The sequence below is a fragment of the Equus przewalskii genome, chromosome 21 (genome assembly GCF_037783145.1).
Source record: "Equus przewalskii isolate Varuska chromosome 21, EquPr2, whole genome shotgun sequence".
Classification (NCBI taxonomy): Eukaryota; Metazoa; Chordata; class Mammalia; order Perissodactyla; family Equidae; genus Equus; species Equus przewalskii.
The window spans coordinates 15,008,321-15,024,199 of NC_091851.1; the positions used below are offsets into that span (position 1 = coordinate 15,008,321).

Sequence of the window (15,879 nt, forward strand, 5' to 3'; positions counted from 1 at the left end):
GGTGGACAAAATGGAGAAGGGCAGTCTAGGAAAGCACACGATTCTTAAGGCACTAAAATTAAAATTATAAAGTCAGAAAGAAGCACAGTGAGTCGGGATCTGCTGGAGCAGACTGGTGCAAGGATCCAAGTGGTGAGTCATCAGCACCTGAGGGCAGGGACTAGGTTTACTTCGGTCACGATGAATCCCCAGTGTCCAGCGAGGTGGTTGGCACATACTAGACCCTCAATAAATATTTGTTCACTACATGAATGAATGAATGAAATGGACAAGAAACTTCATTTTGTAAGTAATTGGCAATGAAAAGGATTTTAAGCATGATCAAGTTTGATTTTTCTTTTAAGATAATTCCTATGCAAATAGACCTGTAAAGTTGGAGACAAAAGAGAGGATTCTAGAAAAGGGGGTAGGAGGTGACTACAGATGAGACCTGTCAAGAACTTGAACAAGATGGCAGGGGGAAGTGGAATGAGGAAAGAGATGTGAGAGCTAGTTAGGAAAATCAGAGAGCAAGCAAGTTATTTGGATGGTGGGCAAGCAACTGATGTGGATGAAGTCAAAGAACACTTCCGGGAAATCCTATATCATACTCTCAAAATGAGTGAAACTAGATTCTCTGTGACATTCATAGCTTCAGAGGTGGCAGAAGTCCCTTAAAAAATCTAAAATAGCCCCTCAAGTCTGATGTTCAATTTATGGAACATATTTTTGAAGAGCTCATTTATTCTGCAACAACTACTTCAAAATGTAATAATTTAGCATACAGAGAGCCTCTATTATACATTGTTTTGCATGTGTGAATTAACATTTAGAAAAACTAACTGGTTCAACTAGTTTAGGAAATTGTCAGTATCCATCAAAGCTGGACATATGGAGATCTATGACCAGCAATTACATACCTCACAGAAAGGCATACATTTATAGCAACACTATTTATAATAGCATTAAACTAGAAACTGCCTGGATGTCTATCAACTGTAGAACAGATAAATAAATTATGGCATACTGCCTAACAAAGAGAATGAACAAATTACAACCCCATGCAAAATACACAAGAATTTTATAAGCATGATTGTAAGTAAGAGAAGTCAGACAAAAAAGAAAACACGTTGTATGATTCCATTTACAGAAATTTTAAAAGCAGGTAAAACTATAATCTATAGTTTTAATTTATAATCTATAAAGTTAGAGGTCAAAATAAGGATGTGTTAGTAGGGTAGACACCTGGAGTGTTGGTGATGCTATTTCTTGATCTGGGTACTGTTTACAGGAGTGTGCTCTTCTTTCAAAAATCCACCAGTTATGCAGTTATGATCTGAGTACTTTTCTGTGTATATTTCAATCAAAAGTTTTAAAAAATCTGGCTGAGTTCCTGCTAGTAGCATTGCTGAACGAGAAAAGTGAATTTCTTTATTTTGTTTTCCTATTTCTAAATGTTTAAGAGAATTTAGTGTGTAAAGAAGTAAGGACTGAAAACAATGGCATCAGTCAATCTTTGCACAGAGAAGTGAAGACAAAATTTCCCCTGCCTGCCTCTGCCATTCGGCATCTCAATCTCAACCCACCAGATTCTTGCTGTTTCTGTCCACTGCATCTTAACATACTGGAGCAACATCTGGGCTGAAATTTGCCAGACTGGGTAATGGTTCAATACAGTGCCCACGAGGGGGCCTATGAGAGTGTCCAACTAATTAGGATTGAATATCAGAGCCTGAATCTCAAATCCTGTCACTCAGGGTGATACGTCATCTCGCTAGTATATTTCATAGAACAAAGAGCAGGGCTGGGAGGTCGCCGGGATTGGTGAGGGGATGAGCTTCCAGGCGCCCAGCCATGGAAAGGGAGCAGAACCCAGAGGAAAGATATGCTGAAAATTGTTTTAGTTTTCTAAATCCAAACAGGGAAGGCTTCACCTTTGTTTCCTTTGCATAGCGGGATTCCTCTTTGCTAATCATGAGACATTACATTCCTTGCCAAGATTCTCTAGGTGAAGAGTGGTCTCCCAACAGTTACACACTGGATCTTTGAGATCTGAAGGTAAAGACCAGCATATGGCAATCCTGTGAACCCCTGCCCCTGACGCAGAGCAATCTGTTTTCCAACCTACACAATGCTGTTTAGACTGCATGATGGCAAGAACTAATACACACAACTAGAAGTCTCTTTCTATGTAGCCCCCCACCTCAAATAAAAACAGAATATTGGAAAGAGTAGGTAGAATGGGGCAGGAAAAAGAGAGTGCTTTTATCTTCAGACTCCTTGACCAATGGAAAAATTTGCATTGATCTGATAAACTGGTTCATTTGCTCAAAATGACACTGTTTTTTGGATTCATGTAAATGATCTGTCTTTTGCAGTAAATGTTAACCACACCAGTCAGATTTTAAGTAAAATTCACCAACTGGTGCTGAAAAGGGCTTGAGGACTCAAATAGTCTTTATTATCAGCTACTGACTTATCTCCTTTGTCACTGAGAAAACAGAGACAATCAGAAACCTAGAACTCCCTCCATCATATGTACCACTTACCAGCATCTCTACTGATGTACTCCACTTCTCATCCTCTTATACACAAAATGCCCTTGCTGTGTCTGAGCCGAGCCCTTCTATTTGTGAACTAGAACAGGGTCAACAAAGTTTTTCATAAAGGACCAGACAGTAAATGTTTTAGGCTTTGTGGTCCATATGGTCTATGTCATTACTCCATATGGTCTATGTCACTACTCAACTCTGTCTAGTGAAAGTAGTCATAGACAATATATAAATAAATGGGTATGGCTGTGTTCCAATAAAACTTTGTTTGTAAAAACAGGTCGTGGGCCAGACTTGGCCCCCAGGATCTAGTTTACTGGGTCTTGCACCAGATCCTACTGCTCTCGCCTACTCAAGGACATGCTCTAGCAATTCTCCTACTCTCCTACATCAGCACATTGTTTTCCCTCTTCAGGATCATTCCCACCAGCATACATATACGTTGTTGTTTCTCTCATCTTAAAAACCATCTCTTCATCTCACTTCCCCATTCCAGCAGTCTGCTCACTTCTCTGCTGCCTTTCACATCAAAATTTCTCAAAACAGCAGTCTCTTTTGGCTTCTTAATTTGTCTCCGCCAATATTCCCCAGAGGCCACTCCAATATGCTTTTGACTCTACCACTCCACTGAAGTTGCTCTAATCAAGGTCCCTAATGACTTCTTTAAGTTCAATGGCCAATTCTTGGTCTTCCTGTTACTTGACTAAGAGCAGCATTTGACCCTGTTGATCACTCTCTCCTCCTTGAACCACTTTCTTCACCTGACTTTCAAGGGCACACACTTGCCTCACTGCCACCTCACTGACTACTCCCTCTCAGTCTCCTTTTTCTGATTCTTTCTTATCTCCCCAATCTGTTCATGTTGGAGTATCACTCAGATCCTAGACATCTTCTCTATCTATAGTTAATTCCTGGCTGATCTTATCCAGTCGCATTAAATACTATCTATAACATGATGACTTCTAAATTAATGTATTATATTGGGCACTCACCTCCAGGCTCATATATCCAACTGCCTACTCAACATATCCACTTGAGTGTCTAATAATAATCTCAAACTGAACAAAATCAACACCGAACCCTTGCTATATATGCACAAACACGCTCTATTTTAAATTTTCCCTATGAAGTAAGTGGTATATCCATCCTTCCTGTCTCTTAGGTCAAAAGTCTAACATCATCCTTGATTCTTCTCTTTCTCTCACATACAATATACAATTCATAAGCATATGCTATTGATTCTTCCTTTAAATATGTAGATACATATATTCAGACTCCTTCTCATCTCCTACTCAGCTCCACCTTGACCAAGTCACTAGCAACTCACTTAAAATATTTCAGTAGTTTCCTAACTGGTCTCCCTGCTTCCATTATTGCTTCCACCATGCAGTCCATTATTAACTCAAGGGTTAGACAGATCACGTCCATCCTCTGTTCAGAATCCTTCAATGGCTTCCATCTCCCTCACAATAAAAGCCAAAGTCCTTCAAAAGTCTTCATCATAAGACAAGAAATCAACTTCTGTTGCCTTTGCTAGTTTCCTTTGCTGATATCTCCAACTTTGCCACAAGTCATATAGCTGTGAGTGGAAGACTGTTGGGAATTAAGTGTAGGATAGTAAAGAGAGTATAGTGATATTCACCTCCTCTCTGTGGCTCCGAGGAGAAGTCAGGGCATCCTAGGGAGGGAGACTGAAGGCTAGGAGTCCCAGGAGGTGGCAAACACGGATGTGTCCATGGTCCCCAGGGGAGCAAGAGAATCATGGACAAGTGTGTGACTTAGAGAGAAAATGTGAAACAAATCAACTATTTCCAGGTACGTTAAAGGGAGGTGCCCCTTGAGGGAGCAGCAAAAGCTGATCTCTAGGCTAGAGAGGGGTTGGCAAATCATGCTGCATATCAAAAAGCATGATTATTGTTTAATTGCAAGAGTTACCATGTTTTTAGTCCAACTACACAGGGAAAAATTGAAAGATGCAGTTTTCTCTCCAGTCCATTTTTTAGAGTCACTTGTCTTAAAGAATAAATAAGAAATTCAATGTCAAGTGATTTACATAAGAAAGAAAGCATGCAAATCTGGAATGATATATTTAGGAAAGTTTAAGTCCTGGTTCTGATTCAAAGTTTTAATTCATCTAACAGACTTCTCAGAAACCTATGATATTGTTGCAATTGAGCAACTTCTTTCAGATGTTTGCCTTCTCTGGGCACCCCATAAAGAAAGAATCCCCTTCTTCCACCTTCACACTCTCCTCCTGCTTTATTATTCCACACAGATCTCCATTTGACCTACAATACTTTTACTTCATAATCATAACTTGTCTATGTCCTCCAGATTGTTGGTTCTCGGCATTCTAGAATGCGGTATCTCTAACTCTGGAATTGTGGCTGGCATGGAGAACGCACCTGACAATTGTGTGTTGAATGAATGAATGAGCCAGAATCCCTTTGTAAACAATTCTTTTCTGGAGACATTCAACTTCCAAAGAAGCTCAGGTTTTTGTCAGAGATTCTACATAAGGAGAGAAGCTGTCTCCTTTGCTGCTGGCACTACACAAGGGGGCATGTACATTGGCCTTGGAGATTAAATAGAAGGTGTGATGTTATGAGACAAGACTGACAATTAGAAGAATGGAAAGCAAGTTTTCAGAGTAAAATAGTGTTTGCAAATCTTAGCCTTCCAGTCCAGCAATTTCAGTGGGGGAAAAATACCCTACAGAATATTACAGCCAGGGAAGGCAAAAGATACTCTGTAGATTCATTAATTGTACCAGAAACATTAAGCAGCTGCTGGAAAAATGTCTAGAGATGCAGTCCTGATGGGCAATATTACAGGGCTCAGAAATCAGAATCCCCAAAGAAAATTAGTGAGTAGGAGCCCACAGAGAGGAGGAAATTGAATATGTTTTAAACATAACTGCACAAAGGTTTAATGCAATAAACGATGTGCAAACTGGTTTGTAATAGAAAATCTATGTTCACTCTTAGTAAAAGCCTCCCTGAAAGTCACTGACATTTATTGAATGTTTTTAATTGAGAGTTAATGAATCTCATGAATTGGTTATTTTTTAAATAAAATATGGTTGCATCTGGGGGGAAGAGATTTTAAATATATTTTGCAAATATTTAGTAGCTGTTTATCCATATTCATCCATCCATCCAACCATCCATCCATCCATTTACTGAGAAATGAATTCAGTACAACTCAATAGATTACCAACAGGATACCAGAATAAGAACTATTGCAAGGCAAGTACGATGTTGTCACACAATGTTTCACTGAACTGAAGTCTCTCCGAGTGTAAATCATCCTACAGAAACAAATGGGTGACTTGCTTCTTAAAGAGATAAAATAGATGAGGTTTGTAACACAGTCTTGAAGAGCAGTTTCTGAAGACCTCAGAAGGTTAAAATTGGTGGGCATTTCATTCATTCCATTACAAGAACTGAAGTCAATGTTATGTAAATGTTGGAAATAAACCTCTGCCATAACCACTAGTGAATTAGCGGCCAGGGCAGTACATCTGGCGTAGCTCAGAAAACTGTCAGAGCACTGAGGGTTAAAAATTATGGATTTATACAGAACACTGGCCGGACACGACCTTGTAGGTGTGATCCATGACATAAGAAGTTCTATAAGGACACAGATATGACATGCAGATTTCGAAGTATTCTTAGATTCATATGTAACTCTTGAAGGAAATTGTATGAAGGGAAAATATTGTCACTAGTATCCTAAAAACTATAAACATGGGGGAAAAAAAGGCTCTTCTTTCAATATGTTCAGTTCATTGGACATTTTTAGAGAAAGCATCAAACTTGAGCCCAAGATTCCCAGAAGGTCACAGCGTCTTATTTGATCTATCTTGCCTGTATTTTAGTTACTTCTGTATGCATCTGAAAGACCCATTATCTTGGTAAATTAGCAACTTCTTAATGCAGAGGCCATGTCTAATTCACCTTTTTAGTCCATAGCTGGATAAATATTATTTATATTATTTAAAATTTTTATTTAAAAATGTTATTTTTTTCATTCTTTCTCATATTAATTGAGCAACTACTATGTGCATGGTCATGGGCAAGGTGCTGTGCAAAGTAAAAGAAGTTAAAAAGGTATTGAAGATGTCTGCCCTCAAGGAGATGTTGGAAAGGAGATAGGATTGGAAGTGGCATGAGGTAAGGCTAAGAGAGAATGAGCTGGGATAAGATGTTTAGGTGAAATGGAATGTGGTTTTATTTATATTTTCTCTTGCAAAGAAATTATACCAAATGTGTTACTCTTAATGAAAAATCTCCATAATTCTAAGTAGATGCCATTATTTGGAAATGTTTGAATTGCACTTCTACTTGGCAGATAAATTATTTTTAGATGGAATTTCAACACATGTTAAATACGACAAAAACTCAAAGTCTTTCACAGGCATCAGTTCACTACCATAAGGATTCAGATCAAGGTGACAAGCTTCAAAAGTTTCTACCCATCCTACCTTGGCCACTTCTTCTTGGAAAGCCACGAGGTTCAAATGGGAGATGTTAACTAAGTCAGGCCCATATACCACCGTTATCATGCGATGTTCCAGGCGCCCGATGTTTCCCACATCCAAAAGTTCACGCAACTTGGGGTCCTGGATAATAAATGCAGAAAAAAGTTAGTCTTAAATAGAGTCCAACACAGTAGCATCATTTCAAAAGAATTAGAGCTAGAATGCCTTCAAAGCAAAGTTGCCAAGTTGCCTTTTATTCTTACTAGAAAATGGTGTGACTTGAAGTCCCTCACCCCACGATGGCCCAGAGAGGTCAAGTAACTTGCCCAAAGATTGTGGAGGGAGAATTTCTGGCTCAAGACTTACGGTCCTCATGGTATTATGCTAAAAGAAATAAGTCAGACAGAGAAAGCTAAATACCACGTGATATCACTTATATGAGGAATTTTAAAAAGCTGAACTCATAGAAACAAAGAGTAGAGTGGTAGTTACCAGGGGCTGGAGAGTGGGGGAGATGTGGACATGTTGGTCAAAGAGTACAAACTTCCAGATATAAGACGAGTAAGTTCCGGCAATCTAATACATAGCTTGGTGATTATACTTAATAACGCTGTATTATATACTTGAAAGATGCTAAGACAGTAGATCTTAAATGTTCTCATCACAAAAAAGAAACGGTAGTTACGTAATATGATGAATGTGTTAGCTAACGCTATGGTGGTAATCATATTGCAATATATAAATAGATCAAATCACTGTACACTTAAACTTACACAACGTTATATGTAAATTATATCTCAATAAAGGTGAAAAAAGAAGACTTACGGTCCTCAGTCTAGAGCTCTTTCTGTCATACTGTCATTCAGTGACACATTTTTTTTTATTTATTTTTTATTGAGTTATTGATAGGTTACAATCTTGTGAAATTTCAGTTGTACATTAATGTTTGTCATTCGTGTTGTAGGTGCACCACTTCACCCTTTGTGCCCACCCCCCACCCCACCTTTCCCCTGGTATCCACTAAACTGTTCTTGGTCCATAGTTTTAAATTCCTCATATGAGTGGAGACATACACAGATTATCTTTCTCTCGCTGGCTTATTTCACTTAACATAATTCTCTCAAGGTCCATCCATGTTATTGCAAATGGAATGATTTTGTTCTGTTTTGCAGCTGAGTAGTATTCCATTGTATATATGTACCACATCTTCTTTATCCATTCGTCTGTTGATGGGCACTTAGGTTGCTTCTACGTCTTGGCTATTGTAAACAGTGCTGCAATAAACAACGGGGTGCACAGGACTTTTGGGATTGCTGACTTCAGGCCCTTTGGATAAATACCCAGTAGTGGGATGGCTGGATCGTATGGTAGTTCTATTTTTAGTTTTCTGAGGAATCTCCATACTGTTTTCCATAGTGGCTGCACCAGTTTGCATTCCCACCAGCAGTGTATGAGGGTTCCTTTTTCTCTGCAACCTCTCCAACATTTGTTGCTATTAGTTTTAGATATTTTTGTCATTCTAACGGGTGTAAGGTGATATCTTAGTGTAGTTTTGATTTGCATTTCCCTGATGATCAGCGATGATGAGCATCTTTTCATGTGCCTATTGGCCATCAGTATATCTTCTTTGGAGAAATGTCTGTTCATGTCTCCAGCCCATTTTTTGATTGGGTTGTTTGATGTTTTGTGGTTGAGTTGCGAGAGTTCTTTGTATATTAAGGATATTAAGCCTTTGTCAGATATGTGACTTGCAAATATTTTTTCCCAGTTAGTGGGTTGTTTTTTTGTTTCAATCCTGTTTTCATTTGCCTTGAAGAAGCCAGTGACACATTTTTATGTGCTCCAATTTTCCCTTTATTTCCTCCAAACATCCGATGAATCACATATTGAAATGCAAAATCTCATCCCTCTCCTCAATTCATGGACATGTTAAGATGAATAAAGTGGTTCTGGTAGAATCAAACACAACAATGCCATTTAGGGCTGGGGCAGAATCATGGCTGAAGGTCACAGCATGGACCTTCTCCAACACTGAGTACTGATGTAAAGAGAGAGGCTGGTAGAGTGAGCAAAATGGCGGCACCTGCCATGATTATGTTGATTTCAATTCTATCCTCAAAAAGCACTGAGATTTGGACAGAAAGAACTTCTGCAGCCTTTTCAGAGCAAGATGCATCCTTTGGGACAGCATAAGTGATGATCCCTTGGAGATATAGTCCTTCTGGGTAAAGGAGGTTTCCAAACTTTCTGAATTCAAAGTAAAACTACAACAGGGCTCAGTCAGCTTGGCTGAGTTTATTTTTCTCTCCTAGAACAGGCCTTGAAGGAAATGAGAGGTCCATGCAGAAAATTAGCATCAAATCAATCACTTAGCAAATTTGCAGCCAGCTTCTGAGCAAAGAAAAGACTTGCATTCTTATTTATTTAGCTAAATGCTGGGCCAACAGGGCTTGATTACTTAGACTGGTTATTTTGATCTCCCTTCTGAGGTTTTTATACACAGCATCCTTACAAAGAAAAAGTGGACTTCAAAAACCCAAGAAAGAAAACAAACAGAGCCTTTCAAGCTGACTTATTTGACTTGGTGACATTAATTCTCTTTTTAGTTAGTAGAACTTTCTCCTCTGTTTGGCTGCATGAAGAACATTTTCAGGTAAGTTATGAAGAGAGAAAATCCCATTTCAAAGCTGTGCCCAATATAACTGAAACCTCAACTCAACTAGCAAGTCGAGAGCTTATCAAGTACATCAGGACTCCTAGAAAGATCAGATGCTATCGAAAAACATCAATTTGTATGACCCAGAAAAGGAGAGGTATACAGTAAAAATTCTATTAAATAAACAACAATAGTAAAACAGGGGGAATTTTAGCATTCTAGCATTAATGAAAGATTAAAGGAGAATGTTCAGGAAGAATGGACTTTTTGTGAAGGCTAATTAAAGAATGATACCAGCCGTCATGTGAAATGATTAATTGCATCACAGTTTTTGAACACCCTTGAGGCAAGGTTAGAAGAGAAAATATATTTGATCAAGACTTAAAAATTATTTTTAACTTGAAAGAGAAATATAATTCTCAGAAACTACCTGAAACTTGTAATTAGAAATCACAAGCTTTAAACCAGTGCTGACAGTATCTTTACTTCCACATTTAATGGGACAATATTTGGGAGTGAATGAGCTCCATACTTTGGACCCTTTCTTTCCTTCCAGTGAGAGCCACACAACTCACTTTCTGGCTTTTTTCTCTCCCAAGCGTGTTCTATTCGGTCTATACTACTTTACTGCCTAATTCTCATGTCCATTCAGAACAATTTTGCCCACCTCTTCAGTACTCAATTGATTAGGGTGCCTCCTCACAGAACTGCAGGGACCAGGTGTGGGGGTCAGGGAGTTTCCTTGAGATACAGGAATTCAAGGAAAGTCGTGAGCACTTGGAGGAGGTCCCCAGGATAGAAAATAATTCTGGAAAAAGGGTTTCTGGGATTCCCTCTGGTCCTAACAATATTGTTAGGAGTAGTCAACAGGAATTTATAAGAAAGATGACCAACTCTTTGTGGCATCTCTGTAAAAGTGTTTTTTTGTGGGGTTTTTGGTGAGAATGATTGTCTCTGAGCTAACATCCGCTGCCAATCTTCCTCTTTGTGCTTGAGGAAGATTGGCCCTGAGCTAAAATCTGTGTCACTCTTCCTCTATTTTATATGTGGAACGCCAGGAAAGCATGGCTGGACAAGTGGTGTGTAGGTTCATGCTCAGGATCCGAACTGTGAACGCTGGTCCACTGAAATGGAGTGCGTGGGAGTGCATGATCTCAACCATTATGCAACCGGGCTGGCACCTTTTTTTTTTGTTGGTGAGAAAGATTTGCTCTGAGCTAACTCCTGTGCCAGTGTTCCTCTATTTTATATGTGTGTTGCCACCACAGCATGGCTTGACAAGTGGTGTAGATTGGTGCCCGGGACCTAAACCTACAAACCCAGGCCACTGACTTAACCACTATGCCACGGGGCTGGTCCCATAGTTGTTTATATATATTTTAAAAACCTATTGGCTTTTATGCAATTAGAAATTTGTAATGAAGTTATTTAGAGGCAACGTCTGGAATAGGGAGAATAAAGGAGGCTGGCAAAATGACGAAGATGAGGATTAACCTGAGGGGTAGGTATTTGAGGATTCATTATTATATGTTTCTCTCCATCTGAGATAACATTTGTACAATAAATAATTAAGAAAAGATGATTGAGCATGAACTGGAGGAGCAGTTATATTTGAGAAATATTTTTTCAACAGAAACCACAATATTGTAAAATTATTCAATTCTGGAAGTAAACAGAGAAATCATTTAAAGTATGTAACAAGAAAGTTCCTTACTTACGTCTTTTTTTGGTGATGGATCATACTCAGTTTTAAACTTTCTTTTCCACCATTAATCATTTTATTTGTCTTTCAAACCATACCTGTTCTTCATCTGTTGCATTTTTATCAACACCAAACTTGGATATGTTAGAATTCTCTCTCCTAGGACATGACTTCACTTTTCTTTGCACCTCTAAGTTTTTCATTTTAAACACAACATCCCAAGATGACATGGTGGCTTCAAAACTCATTCATCTTTATTGAGCATATTGATATGTGAGGGGTATGCTGAAAAAGATATTTGTCCTTTCAACCACCAAAAGTTGCCCTCAGCTGTTTTCAGCAAAGAAGCCCCTCAGCAGACAGGCAGACCAGGTTACTACCTGGAAGGATCAACAGCAAAGATACCACGTGTTTGGAGAACCTTATAGGTGGAAGGAATTTAAGGTAAAGAGACGGTTAAAAGAATGGTTGTCACTGGGTACATACCTCTCAGGTCTGGGGATATGAGTGGCTGCATTTCAAAAACAAACAAAATCAAAATAGTAACAATAACAGAAACCTATAGATAATTTGCACTAAAACCAGCCTCTCCCCAAAACCTATTCTGCTAAGGAATTTTACATCTGCACTTTTCTCATTGATTGAATCTCTTGATAAGTTTTCAGAGAAAGATTTACCTACTCATGTTACCATCAGACTTAAACACATTCCTTCGTCCCTGCAATTGATGTAAATTCCTTAAAATTTTTACAAAGAAAACAAGCTACCTCTAAAACTCTGTAAAAATGTTCAATTTCTCTGTTGGAGAACACTAAAGAACCAAGCTCAGAAAGAAATAAGAGGTGAAGTGAACTTGGAATTTCATATTTTCACTAAGCTGTCACTCAAGGCCTGCTTTCCCCAGAGAATATCCTAGGTACGTCTGCACAGGTGGAATGAACCAGACCAACGAAGAATCCTGGCAGCTATAATTTACTGCACTCTTAAAGTTAAGTCTGTCTTCCCATAGGAGTTACAAAATAGAGATTGTCTGATTAAATAAGCCCATTTTCTCTCAATTATCCCGGATTTGTGATTAAATTACTTCATGCCTATTGCAAAGAAAGTCAAGTTGCTCAAGTTCATAATTCCTATTTCCAGGTATTGGGCCACTGAAGAAAGAAAAGACTGTTCCACACCTGAGACACAAGGACTCCCTTACTGAATGTGTTACTGTAATTATATCATTCAAAATATTAGAAATTAGTAGGAGGAATAAACACAAGCTAAAGGATGATTTTTAAAATAGTTAAATGCCAGTTTCAACCTTCATTCCTTAATGTGACTTTTAAGAAAAGCTTTATTATTTGTATGTCAGATATCCACAAAATAAAACAACTTTTCAAGACCTTTAGATTTCATTTTTGGTACAGAAGATATAACTTTACTAATTTTTTCATCCCCATGAAATAGATCTTTTCTGGATTTTAGGCTTATTGAACAATTTGTACATTACTTTTATTCCCAGCAGTGATGCAACCTTCTCAATCTGAATTACAGTTATATAAATGTAACTTTAATCCATCATTTTTATAAAGGATCAGGTGGATGAAAATCTTTCCATTAACAGTCAGTACAACAACTGGAAATTAAACAGATGGATTCCTTGTTACATTTAAATAACATTCCTAAGCACGCACTTTGCAGGGATAAAGCCACCTCTTTGAAAGCAGAGCAAAATTTCTGCTTCATTCAAATTTTATTGTAAAGGAAAGATATAAACTTATGTCCAGGATGGTTGTCCAACAATCCTTTGAATTGAACATTTGTCTCTCGAAAAATAAAAAATAGATTAACAAGTTCGTTTGGAATCAATATTAAGTTTCACACCTCTCAGTTTAAAGGTGTCTCTCTCCTTTTTGTGAATGTGATGAGAAATGCCCTTCTCCTCTTCAGGGTGCACAAGTAGCTTAAGCAGCTCACATAGCCAGCAAGGTTTTTCAGATAAAACACTACCCGTTTGCACGGACTATGACTCTGAAACACGGCGCCGTGAATGTCTCCTACACAGAGGGGAAGACTTGGAGGACGTTGTTTATACATTGTTTTCTGTAAGTGATAGATGAGGGGGCTTGAATATTTTTCAGCTGTTTCTTCAGAAGGAGGGAGCAAAGGGAGAAAAGACTGACTATGGCAAAGCAAAGCAACTATGGGCAAATACTAGGAAAAAAAAAGAACTAGTAGACTATTGCCTTTCCTGTCTCACAGTGGTGTTATCATAACAAGGTATTTCTATTGTTTTGGATAGAGTGGTGATGAATTTGTATGGTCAGTCACCCCTCCACTCAGGGGGAGCCTCTTTGTACAAGTAAAGAACTCTATTGGTGGAGAGGATAGAATTTAGTTGGTCTGGCTATACATCTCCATTCAAAATAAAGTGGTCTGAAGATGCCAGGCATGAGTTGATTGAGCTAAAGCTAGCACACTATTCAAACCTAAAAGAAAAAAGAATAGTTTGAAAGAAATGGAAGGCAACTGTCTTGAAAAATATTTCTCTTGAGCATGGGCATGTCCATGCACCTAAAAATTTGGTTATCGTTGGGAATGGCCACAGAGAAGAAGAAGAATCTCCAAATAGTATTCTAGTGGTTAATTAAAAATTTAACTGCTCCAGGTTTTCCTCCTCTCCATGAACAAGCTCAGGGTGTGGTTTAATGTAGTTTAAAAGCCAGAAAGAAAGGAAAGGGGAAGTGGGTGCTGGAGGAATTCAGGCAGGCTGACACTCAGGAGAAGCAGAAAAAGGGGATTGAAATTAAGGGTCCTGATTCCTGGGAAGAAGTTAGTGCCAGAATGTGGAGATGTCCAAGGGAAAGACACTTTCAGAGCTGGACAAATGCTGTCCATTTCAAGAAGTTGCATTATCTGAGTAAGGTTCCTGGGTCACAATACACATGCTTGGCTTATAGGATGTTGGTCTTGATGCTCCAGAAGCTGACCTGAGTCAAAGATTGGAGGGAAAGTCAGTCATTTTGGAGGTGATCACAGAAAGCACAATGAGGGAGTGGGAAAGTGAGAGAAGGAGGAAGGAAAGCCAATCAGTAGTGTGTTACTGAGCAGTTTACCACTTTGGGGAACTGAGGCTCAGCCCAACTAGGGCCACTCCAAGACAGCGTGAAGAACACACCTCAGAATGTCCCCTAAGGAGCCTGGAAGCTGGAGTATTGATCTGTCAACTCCCACCGTCATTGGTGGAGAGTCTCTCCTGGGACGCCATGCCCTTGCACTTCCATGACCAGAATACAGTCTCAGGACTAGACGGGAAGTCTCTGTAGGTCACCTCTGGAGGTGTGCCAGTAGAATATGAGTGCATCAAAAATGTCTGTTACGGTGTTGAAGTGACTGTAAGAAATAAGAGCATTTTGTCCCAATATTGATTAATCTTCATGTATTCTACAGAATCCACATTTGAAGAAATTTCATCAGGGTGATAAACAGATTTAGATTCCTAACTGCTCAGTTCTCTATGAAAATAATAAATATAAATACAATAAGTTCTTCTAATTAGTAAGTATTTGTCAAGCACCATCCTAGCTGTTCTATATTTTCCCCTCCATTTAATCTGCAAACAAACACTGAGAGGTAGCTATGTTTTTTCCCCAATTTGCAAATGAGAACTCTGAGGTTTAGGGAGGTAAAGTAATTTGTTCAGTTTTATAAATAGGAGGAAGGGAGCTTTGACTCCAAGTACAACTGATTATAAAACCTAAGCCATCTCCACATCACATTGCATTACAAAGCATATCCAATTTGATGGAATTTATACAAAAATAGTGCAAATAGTTCAATTGGCAGCATAAACTTAAATAAATCAGCAGCCATCCAAGTCATCTCCTCTAGCAGTATTTTAGGCAGTTCATTAAAATATAAAATAATCCAAATGTGAAATTAAAATTGGAAAGAAATGTGGTCTAATGGCACCGCTTGCCTTCCTAGGAAAGAACAGAAGCTAAATGGTCAAGTTTAATCATCATATGTGCAATCATCCTTACTGAAAGGCAAAGTGCACGAAATACACAGCAGTTAAAAAAAAGTCAATTAAAAAAGTAGTTAGCTTTCTTCTCATCATCTCCCAATATTTGTCAAACAAAAATTCTCCAGTATAGACAGCTTGTCACTCATGTTTCAAACTATCACCCAGCCTTCTTTGACTCATACAACCACCTGACCGCCAGCAAAATTCATATGCACAACCATTACCACTCCAGTACATAAAAATCCACATGCCTGCAGGCATAGTGGTGTGTGCAAAACAGGCAATTAGACATCCTATGTTTCTTCCTGTTTAAAATCCCCCACAGACAGGGTGAAATGCATTACATTTCCCTTCAACTTTCAGGGGGGTCGGTGCTTCTAGGCATGTTTCAATATCGCTGTGCCCAAGTTTGAGAACAATAATGAGGTCTGTTTGTTAAAAGAATGCAGATACATTTACTAACTTCTCCCTGGTCGGTGAGTTTTTTGTTGGTGA

At 38.7% G+C, this 15,879-nt stretch overlaps 1 protein-coding gene across 3 annotated transcripts in view; it reads right to left on the reverse strand.

Moving 5' to 3' along the window:
* PLCB1 (phospholipase C beta 1) overlaps positions 1–15,879 on the reverse strand; it is a 665,042-nt gene that overhangs the window by 228,143 nt on the left and 421,020 nt on the right. For all 3 annotated transcript variants that reach the window (XM_070587880.1, XM_070587881.1, XM_070587882.1), the window contains exon 4: positions 7,018–7,155. In XM_070587880.1, the coding sequence (XP_070443981.1) occupies positions 7,018–7,155 (138 nt within the window). The remainder of the gene's footprint in view (positions 1–7,017; positions 7,156–15,879) is intronic.